General features: G+C 41.7%; 1 protein-coding gene across 2 annotated transcripts in view; it reads right to left on the minus strand.

The window, feature by feature from the left end:
- Positions 1-459: 459 nt before the first annotated feature.
- The window catches only part of LOC117272092 (cadherin-7-like), a 75,323-nt gene continuing 64,720 nt past the window's right edge, over positions 460-11,062 (minus strand). The window contains exons 9-11 of one of the 2 annotated variants that reach the window (XM_078173484.1): positions 10,720-10,837; positions 7,418-7,669; positions 460-1,239 (exon numbers count right to left, since the gene is read on the minus strand). In XM_078173484.1, the coding sequence (XP_078029610.1) occupies positions 752-1,239; positions 7,418-7,669; positions 10,720-10,837 (858 nt within the window). In that variant the 3' untranslated portion in view covers positions 460-751. Of the gene's footprint in view, positions 1,240-7,417; positions 7,670-10,719; positions 10,838-11,062 lie in introns of those variants that run through there. The other variant, XM_078173485.1, reaches the window with a different exon arrangement.

An 11,062-nucleotide genomic window follows, 5' to 3' on the forward strand; every position in this document is an offset into this window, starting at 1 on the left:
GATGTAAACACAGGTGAGCAAAGCTCATGCTTTCGCTGGTCTCGCGCAGGCGTGCACATGTGAGCGTGGTGCCCAGAGAGGCAGTCAGAGCTACAGGCTACAATGAGGCTAAAAACAGAGTTCAGATGAGGTTTTTCCAAACAACTTTTTATGTCGGGGCTGCAGCACACTTGGATCACTATGGATGAGCAGTATGGAGATATTTTGTGGATTCATTTTTGTGTTCTTGGACGTTAGTCTGGGGCGCCGTCTGCCATTAGGTGTGCTGGCCGCTCCCCCCGCTGATCTCTGCAAGGAATGTGAGGACTCTAAAACTTCACCAGGGCCTCCATCGGCATATGGGTGAGTAGATAATGGCTGAATTTTCATTTTTGGGTGCACTATCCCTTTAAAAATCATTGGTAAAATAAAAACAAAATACGAACATTTAAAGCTGCAATCTGACGTTAGTTACATGAAGCAGAAACTTTCTAAAACACGATTTTAAACTAAACAACTTTATTAAGAGACAAACATGTTTCAGTTCGAGGACACAACATGGCGGTCTCTGATAGAACTACAAAATGGCTGACTTCAGGGAGGATCCTCAGAGTCCAAAGAAATGCATGCTGGGTATCTCTCCACGAGCAGAGCTGCTGGTCTGAGACTGGACTGCGATCCAGATCCAGATCCAGATCCAGACTCAGTTCAGACAGCACAAAAAGACAAACAGGAAGTGCAGTTTTAACCACGCCCCCTGTGCAGTGTGAGGCTATGAGGCAAACCCCGCCCCCTCGTGGTGTCCGTACAGGTCTGCGAGCTTCCTGAACCTGGGCCCCCACTCCCTCAGGAAGTCGTAGTTCTGCTCAGACTCAAACGAGTTTAACGAGTTCAGTGAACTTAACGTGTTTAACGAGCTGAGTGAGTCGGCGGTGGACCCGCTGCCCTCGAAGGCGTAGGTCTGTAGAGAATCGTAGGGCGGCGCTGTCACGTCCAGGTCTGCTTCCTGCAGTCGGTCTCTAATGAACCCCTGGAACAGCCTGTTCCTGTCCATAGGGTGGGCCTGGTGGATGTTGTGGTCTCGGGGGGTTGGTTTGGTGTTCAGGTGTCTCAGGGTGAACATGTCAAAAGCCTCGGTGTCTTCCTCACCTCCACCTTCATCGTCATAACAAACAATGTTCTCACGAATGTCTCGCTCAACGTCCGCCATCAGAGGCTCCCCAATCCTGTTCCTGACAGCCACCATCACCATGACAACACCTGTGGACACAGGAAGTCCTATAGTCAGTCACCCAGGCCGGGAGTGGGTGGAGCTATCATTGCTGTGGGCGGGGCCATTAGGACTGTTTACAGAGAATGAATGAATGAACTGTTTAGTGTCATCTCTGTCCCCCGATGGGATTATTCAGACACGTTTACAGAAAAACAACATTCTGAAACAAAATAAATAAATGATTAAAAAACAGATATAAAGTTAATTCAACACAAAAACACTGGAGGAAGAAAATGACTCCTCAATACAAGATACAAGAGACAGACAGGGGGACAGACAGGAGGACAGACAGGGGGACAGGCAGAAAAACAGACAGGAGGACAGACAGGGGGACAGACAGGGGGACAGACGGGGGGACAGATGGGGGGACAGACGGGAGGACAGACGGGGGACAGGCAGAAAAACAGACGGGAGACAGATGGGAGACAGACAGGAGGACAGACAGGTGGACAGATGGGAGACAGATGGGAGACAGACAGGAGGACAGACGGGTAGACAGATGGGAGGACAGGCAGAAAAACAGACAGGAAGACAGACGGGAGGACAGGCAGAAAAACAGACAGGAGGACAGATGGGAGACAGACAGGAGGACAGACGGGTAGACAGACAGGAGACAGATGGGAGACAGACAGGAGGACAGACGGGAGGACAGGCAGAAAAACAGACAGGAGGACAGACGGGTGGACAGGCAGAAAAACAGACAGGAGGACAGACGGGTGGACAGGCAGAAAAACAGACAGGAGGACAGATGGGAGACAGACGGGTGGACAGACGGGAGACAGACGTCATCTCTGATCTACCTCACTTGGGCCGAGGAGGGGGAGTTGCAGCCATTTTTAACTCTAGTCTGTTAATCAGCCCTAAACCTAAACTAGATTATAATTCATTTGAAAGCCTCGTTCTTAGTCTTTTACATCCGACCTGGAAAACCTCGCAGCCACTTTTATTTGTTATAGTGTACCGTGCTCCTGGCCCGTATTCTGAATTTGTATCTGAATTCTCAGAGTTTTTATCCAGTTTAGTTCTTAAATCAGATAAAGTTATTATTGTAGGCGATTTTAACATTCATGTCGACGTTGATAATGACTCCCTGGCTACCGCGTTTATCTCATCATTAGACTCCATTGGCTTCAGTCAGGGTGTACATGAACCCACTCATTGTTTTAACCATACCCTCGATCTAGTTCTGACGTATGGAATTGAAATTGATAACCTAAAAGTCTTTCCACAGAATCCCTCGCTATCGGATCATTATCTGATTACTTTTGATTTCTTTTTACTCGATTACACGCCACTCAGCAACAGTTACTATACTAGATGTTTATCAGATAGTGCTGTCGCAAAATTTAAGGAAAAGATTACTCCGTCGTTAAATTCAATACCAATACCTTCAGTAACAGAGGTTTCCCGTGCCGACTTTAACCTCTCCCAAATTGATCATTTTGTTGATAGCGCCGTAGGCTCGCTGCGAACAACGCTCGACTCTGTAGCTCCTCTTAAAAAGAAGTTAACAAAGCAAAGAAAGTTTGCTCCTTGGTATAACTCTCAAACCCGTAAGTTAAAACAAATATCGCGAAAATTTGAAAGGAATTGGCAATTGACCAAACTGGAAGAATCTCGTTTAATCTGGACAGACAGTCTCAAAACTTATAAGAGGGGCCTCCGCAATGCCAGAGCAAACTATTACTCAGCATTAATAGAAGAAAACAAGAACAACCCCAGGTTTCTTTTCAGCACTGTAGCCAGGCTGACTGAGAGTCAAAGCTCTATTGAGCCTTGTATTCCTTTAGCCCTTAGCAGTAATGATTTTATGAGCTTTTTTAATGACAAAATTCTAACTATTAGAGGCAAAATTCATGACCTCCTGCTCTCAGATAGTACCTATCTAACCTCAAACACAGCTGTAAGACCTAATATATATTTAGATTGCTTCTCCCCAATTTCTCTTCAAGAATTGACCGCAGTGATTTCTTCATCTAAATCATCAACGTGTCTCTTAGACCCCATCCCAACTAGGCTACTTAAGGAGGTCTTTCCTTTAGTTAACACTCATATATTAGATATGATCAATATATCCTTATTAACAGGCTATGTACCACAGTCTTTTAAGGTAGCTGTAATTAAACCTCTACTAAAAAAGCCCACCCTGGATCCAGAGGTGTTAGCCAACTATAGACCAATATCTAATCTTCCCTTTATGTCAAAGATCCTTGAGAAAGTAGTCGCAGACCAGCTGTGTGATTTTCTCCATGATAATAATTTATTTTTTAAAGATATTTTTTTGGGCGTTTTAGCCTTTAATTGATAGGACAGCTTAAGTGTGAAGGGGGGAGAGAGGGATGGACATGCAGCAAAGGGCCACAGGCTGGAGTCGAACCCGGGCCGCTGCGGCAACAGCCTTGTACATGGGGCGTCTGCTCTACCACTAAGCCACCGACGCCCCGATGATAATAATTTATTTGAGGAATTTCAGTCAGGATTTAGAGTGCATCATAGCACTGAGACAGCACTAGTTAAAATTACAAATGACCTTCTGATTGCTTCAGACAAAGGACTTGTCTCTGTACTTGTTTTATTAGATCTTAGTGCGGCGTTTGACACAATTGACCATCAAATTCTACTGCAGAGACTGGATCACTTAATTGGCCTAAAAGGTTCTGCACTAAGCTGGTTTAAATCTTATTTATCTGATCGTTTTCAATTTGTTGACGTTCATAATGAATCATCCTTACGTACCAAAGTTTGTTTTGGAGTTCCGCAAAGTTCTGTGCTCGGACCAATCCTATTTACTCTATATATGCTTCCTTTAGGTAACATCATTAGAAATCACTCTATAAATTTCCATTGTTATGCGGATGATACTCAGTTGTATTTATCGATGAAGCCAGAAGAAAGTAATCAATTAACTAAACTCCATAACTGCCTTAAAGACATAAAAACCTGGATGAGCACCAATTTCCTGATGTTAAATTCAGACAAAACTGAAGTTATTGTTCTTGGCCCCAAACAACTCAGAGACTCTTTATCTGATGACATAGTTTCTCTAGATGGCATTGCTCTGGCCTCTAGCACTACCGTAAGAAACCTCGGAGTAATATATATATATATATATATATATATATGTATATTTGTTTTTTATTGAGCATTTGCAGTAGGTTCATACACACAAACAAGTGTTTCATAGAGAATTAGTCATACAAATGTACACTCATAGGAGCAGCTATTAACTTTAGAACAAAAGAAAGACAGTCCTGTTTAGTTATATCTATCTCCAGATCTTTTTCCCATTTACCTCTAGTAACCTCTGTGTTTATGGACAAACTTTGTACCAAAGATTTATCTATTTTAGACGTACATTAAGGGGTTTTCCAATCATTGTTAATGATGCATTCTATTTTTGAAAGTTTTGGTTCTTTAAGTGTGCCTAGGCATGTCTCCATCATATGGCGAATTTGAAAAAATCTAAATAAATCATTAGTGGGTAGATTATATTTTAATTGTAGTTGATTAAAAGAAACAAATATATCATTATCAAAAAGATTTGTAATTTCTTTTATTTCCTTATCATGCCATATCCTGAATGTATCATCCTTGCAGGGTACAAAGTTGGGGTTTCTCCAGATGGGGGTATGGGAGGAGAGACGTTCATTATAATCAATGAGTTTATGGGCGCTCTTCCATATTTGTAAACTGTTTGTGATTATCGGGTATTTTTTTAATCTCTTTTAAACCTATGTAAGGCAAGTATTTCAGTTCATAAGGATGGATATCATGAGACGCCACTCTTGTCCATGCACTTACTGGGTTAAAGAACCATTGCTTAATCTGAGTAAGTTGGGCTGGAAGAAAATAAAGTTTAAGATTTGGTAAATGGGAGGTTATAGGTATCTTAATGATGTTAGTTTGACCAATAAGGGAGATAGGAAGTAAGTTCATTCTTTTCAAGTCTTTTGTAATGTTATCACCTAAGTGGAAGATGATTAAATTGATAGGCATCCTCTATATTACTGGGAATGTATCTGCCCAAATATTTCATATAGTCTGGGGACCATTTCAGGTTAAATTTGCCTTTTAAAGAATCAAAATCAAATTTGGCATGATTTCGGTTTTAGACTTGATTGATTCTGTAACCAGACAGGCCTCCAAACTGATCTAGTCATGTAAAAAGTGTTGGAATTGACTGTAAGGGATCTCGTAAGTAAAGTAAAATATCGTCAACGTAAAGGGAAATGACATGATTCTCACTTCCAATTTTAATACCCCGTATTTGGTCATGTGATCTTATCATTGCAGCCAAAGGCTCAATAGCCAAAGCAAATAATAACAGTGACAATGGAAATCCTTGTCTTTTTCCACGGGATAGCTTGAAAGGAGAGAAGTATTGAGCATTCGTCTGGATAATGGCCATAGGGAAGCTATAGATAATACAAATCCAGGAAATGAACATAGGGCCAAAATTAAATCTTGATAAAATAACTAATAAATATTCCCATTTTAATCTATCAAACGCTTTTTCAGCATTGATAGAAATAGCTACCATAGAGGTGATCCAATCTGTAGTGTGAAAAAGAATATCAAAATACCTACGTATGTTGTCGGACATTAAATGACCCTGGACAAAACCTGTTTGGTCTGAATGAATGAGACTAGAGGCCACTGATTCAAGACGTAAAGTTAAAATTTTTGCAATGGTCTTATAATCAACATTTAAAAAGTAAGACTGGTCTATAAGAGGCACACAACTGAGGATCATTGTCTTTCTTTTTAAGCAAAGTAACAGCTGCTATATAGATGGACTGAGGAAGTAGGTTTTTCTCAAGACAGGCTGAAATCATAGAAATAAAAAATGGTATTAACTGCTGCGAGAACTGTATATAAAATTCTAGTGGGATCCCATCCAATCCCAGTGTTTTACCAGTTTGGAGAGAGTGCATAGCCTTCAAAATCTCCTCTGAAGTTAAATCTTTATCTAAATATAGCCTATTTTCCATTGTTAAAGACGGTTAGGGGATATCTTTCAAGAAAGAATTTAGGTCTTCCCCACTATAATGGCAATTGGATTTATATAGTTCAGTATAAAATCCTTTAAATGTCTCATTGATTTGAACTGGATCCATTGTTGTGCAACCATCAGTTCCTTCAATCTGCAAAATGGCCGGATCTTCCACTTCTTTCTTTATTTGCCGTGCTAATAATTTTCCTGCTCATTCGCCTTGTTCTACAAACTTTTGCTTCGTTTTCAAAATGGTCAGTTCGATAGAACGCCTATTTATATTGTTACATTTCAATTTTAAATTATCAAGCTGGCAAAGTATAGCAGGGTCTTTGGAGAGATAATGCATTTTCTCCAACTTTTTAATTTCTTGTTCAATATGTTGTAATTCATCTTTGGATTTAGTTTAGAGAGAGGATGAAAACGCTATAATAATCCCTCTAATATAGGCTTTTAATGTATCCCACACTATTAACGGACATATTGTTGAGTCCTGATGCACAGCAGCAAAAATATCTAATTGGGCTTTTATAAATTCAGTCAAAGTCGACTGAGAAAATTAATGCAGAATGATTTGATAATATTCTTGCCAAGTATGCACATTTTGATGTCTTGGAAACAAAAAGTGATGAAATGAAGAAAAAATATCAATCCTAGTGTATGTACTGTGCACAGGGGAGTCAAATGAAAAGTCCCTGTCATTACGATGAGTAGTAGGCCCAATTCCTGAGTGTTATGGAACAGTGCAACAGACATATTGGATGAGGACTAATTAGTAGTTGAGGATCTTTTTTTGTGTGTGAATTGTGTGACCATCAATGTGAGATCATTAATAAATTTAGGGTCATCATGGTTGGGGCAATAGCAGTTTAGTAAAATGATTTCAACTTGGTCGAGAACGCCTCTAACAAAAATAAATCTACCATTTTTGTCTGATTTAACTTCTTCAGGGAAAAATGGTACCTTCTGCCTTATGAGAATTGCACCACCTTTACCTGCCCATCTCAGTGTTATTTCTCCGTGTTAACCCCCCCACCCGGTCCAAGCATCACCTGGCACCACCCCTGAAAGACTCAGGAACCAATCAGGCAGCAGGTGTTCAGAGTGTATCATCAGATCAAGGTTAAAGGGGGTGTGGTCTCTGACCTGATGACATCACCTCTAGGGCTTACCCAGCAGTGTGAGGACACAGGTGAGGACTGCGGCGATGGCGGCAGTGCTGAGACCGACCACCAGCAGCAGTGAGGCCCCCTGGCTGCAGGAGCGGCGGTTTCCGTTGGCGTCACAGTCACAGACTGTGATGGACAACGTGTTGGTGCTGCTGAGAGGTGGATTCCCGCCATCTGAGATCACCACTGGCAGCAAGTGGACCAACTGATCCCGCTGCAGGACACCAAGCTGAGTCAGGACAGACGCTGTGTTGTCTGAAGACAGAAGGATGATACAGGATGAGACAGTACGGACAGGATGAGACAGTACGGACAGGATGAGACAGGACAGACAGGATGAGACAGGGAAGACAGGTTGAGACAAGATGAGACAGGATGAGACAGGACAGACAGGACAAGACAAGATGAGACAGGATGGAAAGGGCAGACAGTATGAGACAGGACAGACAGGATGAGACAGGATGAGACAGGACAGACAGAACAAGACCAGATGAGACAGGACAGACAGGATGAGACAGGATAAGACAGGACAGACAGAACAAGACCAGATGAGACAGGGCAGACAGGATGAGACAGGATGAACAGGATGGACAGGTTGAGACAGGATGAGACAGGATGAGACAGGACAGACAGGATGAGACAGGATGAACAGGACGGACAGATTGAGACAGGATGAGACAGGATGAGACAGGATGAGAAAGGACAGACAGGATTAGATGAGATGAGACAGGAAAGACAGGATGAGGCAGACAGGATGATGAGAGAGGATGGACAGACAGGGTGAGACAGGACAAACAGGTTGAGACAGGATGAGACAAGACAGACAGGTTGAGACAGGGTGTAGAGGATGAGGCCGGAAAGACAGGATGAGACAGGACAGACAGGATGAGACAGGTTGAGAAAGGATAGACATGATGAGATGAGATGAGATGAGACAGGACAGACAGGATGAGACAGACAGGATGAGACAGGATGAGAGAGGATGAGAAAGGACAGACATGATGAGATGAGATGAGATGAGACAGGACAGACAGGATGAGACAGACAGGATGAGACAGGATGAGAGAGGATGGACAGACAGGATGAGACAGACAGGATGAGACAGGATGAGAGAGGATGGACAGACAGGATGAGACAGGACAAACAGGTTGAGACAGGAGAGACAGGACAGACAGAACAAGACAAGATGACACAGGTTGAGATAGGATGGAGACGTTGAGATAGGATGTACAAGATGAGACAAGATGACACAGGTTGAGAGAGGATCAGACGGGACAGACAGGATGAGACAAGGTGGAACTGTTTTAAGGTGGATCTGGTTTAAGGTGGAACTGTATTTAGGGTGGGCCTGTTTTTGAGTAGGACCTGTTTTAGGATGGACCTGATTTTACATTGGAACTGTTTTAAGGTGGATCTGGTTTTAAGGTGTACATGTTTCTAAGGTGGACCTGTTCTTAAGGTAGACCTGATTTTGTGTATGATCTGTTTTAAGGTGGATCTGGTTTTAAGTTGGACCTGTTCTTGCGTTGGACCTGATTTTACCTTGGAACAGTTTTAAGGTGGACCTGTTTCAACATTGGACCTGTTTTAAGGTGGATTTCATTTTAAGGTGGACCTGATCTTACTTTGGCACTGTTTTAAGGTGGACCTGATTTTACCTTGGAACTGTTTTAAGGTGGACCTGATTTTACTTTGGCACTGTTTAAAGATGGACCTGATATTACTTTGGCACTGTTTTAAGGTAGACCTGTTTCAACATTAGACCTGTTTTAAGGTGGATTTCATTTTAAGGTGCACCTGATCTTACTTTGGCACTGTTTTAAGGTAGACCTGTTTCAACATTAGACCTGTTTTAAGGTGGATTTCATTTTAAGGTGCACCTGATCTTACTTTGGCACTGTTTTAAGGTGGACCTGATATTACTTTGGCGCTGTTTTAAGGTGGACCTGATATTACTTTGGTACTGTTTTAAGGTGGACCTGATATTACTTTGGCACTGTTTTAAGGTGGACCTGATCTTACTTTGGCACTGTTTTAAGGTTGACCTGATATTACTTTGGCGCTGTTTTAAGGTGGACCTGATATTACTTTGGCACTGTTTTAAGGTTGACCTGATATTATTTTGGCACTGTTTTAAGGTGGACCTGATTTTACTTTGGCACTGTTTTAAGGGGGACCTGATATTACTTTGGCACTGTTTTAAGGGGGACCTGATTTTACTTTGGCACTGTTTTAAGGTGGACCTGATATTACTTTGGCACTGTTTTAAGGTTTACCTGATCTTACTTTGGCACTGTTTTAAGGTGGATCTGATATTACTTTGGCACTGTTTTAAGGTGGATCTGATATTACTTTGGCACTGTTTTAAGGTGGACCTGATTTTACTTTGGCACTGTTTTAAGGTGGATCTGATATTACTTTGGCACTGTTTTAAGGTGGACCTGATCTTACTTTTGCACTGTTTTAAGGTGGACCTGATTTTACTCTGGCACTGTTTTAAGGTGGACCTGATCTTACTTTGGCACTGTTTAAAGATGGACCTGATTTTACTTTGGCACTGTTTTAAGGTGGACCTGATCTTACTTTTGCACTGTTTAAAGATGGACCTGATTTTACTCTGGCACTGTTTTAAGGTGGACCTGATATTACTTTGGCACTGTTTTAAGGTGGACCTGATATTACTTTGGCACTGTTTTAAGGTGGATCTGATCTTACTTTGGCACTGTTTTAAGGTGGACCTGATATTACTTTGGCACTGTTTTAAGGTTGACCTGATATTATTTTGGCACTGTTTTAAGGTGGACCTGATTTTACTTTGGCACTGTTTTAAGGGGGACCTGATATTACTTTGGCACTGTTTTAAGGTTTACCTGATCTTACTTTGGCACTGTTTTAAGGTGGATCTGATATTACTTTGGTACTGTTTTAAGGTGGACCTGATTTTACTTTGGCACTGTTTTAAGGTGGACCTGATCTTACTTTGGTACTGTTTTAAGGTTGACCTGATATTACTTTGGCACTGTTTTAAGGTGGACCTGATCTTACTTTGGCACTGTTTAAAGATGGACCTGATTTTACTTTGGCACTGTTTTAAGGTGGACCTGATCTTACTTTGGTACTGTTTTAAGGTTGACCTGATATTACTTTGGTACTGTTTAAAGGTGGACCTGATATTACTTTGGCACTGTGTTAAGGTGGATCTGTTTTTAAGGTGCAATGGCTTCTAAGGTGGACCTGCTTTATGGTGGACCTGTTTTAACATGGACCTGTTTTTAAGGTGGAACTGTTTTAAAGGAGGACAAGACCTCTATTGTCTCTCAGGGTGAAGTTGAGATTCCTGGTGGTCTCTATGGTAAGAGAAAACAGGAAGTGATGTCCGTTCTCTGGTTCATCATGGTCCGCAGCGCTCAGAGTCTCAATGACCTGAGAGGTCAAAGGTCAAACACATACACATACAGAAGGTCAGCTGATGACAGAGACTTTAAACCAATCAGATTTCAGCTTCAGTTTATGAGCAGAGATTTAAAAAAGAAATCATCACCATCACCACCATCATCATCACCATCATCATCATCACCATCATCATAACAACCATCATCATCATCATCATCACCATCATCATCATCATAACAACCATCATCATCATCA

This window comes from Epinephelus lanceolatus, chromosome 12 (genome assembly GCF_041903045.1).
Source record: "Epinephelus lanceolatus isolate andai-2023 chromosome 12, ASM4190304v1, whole genome shotgun sequence".
Lineage (NCBI taxonomy): Eukaryota > Metazoa > Chordata > Actinopteri > Perciformes > Serranidae > Epinephelus > Epinephelus lanceolatus.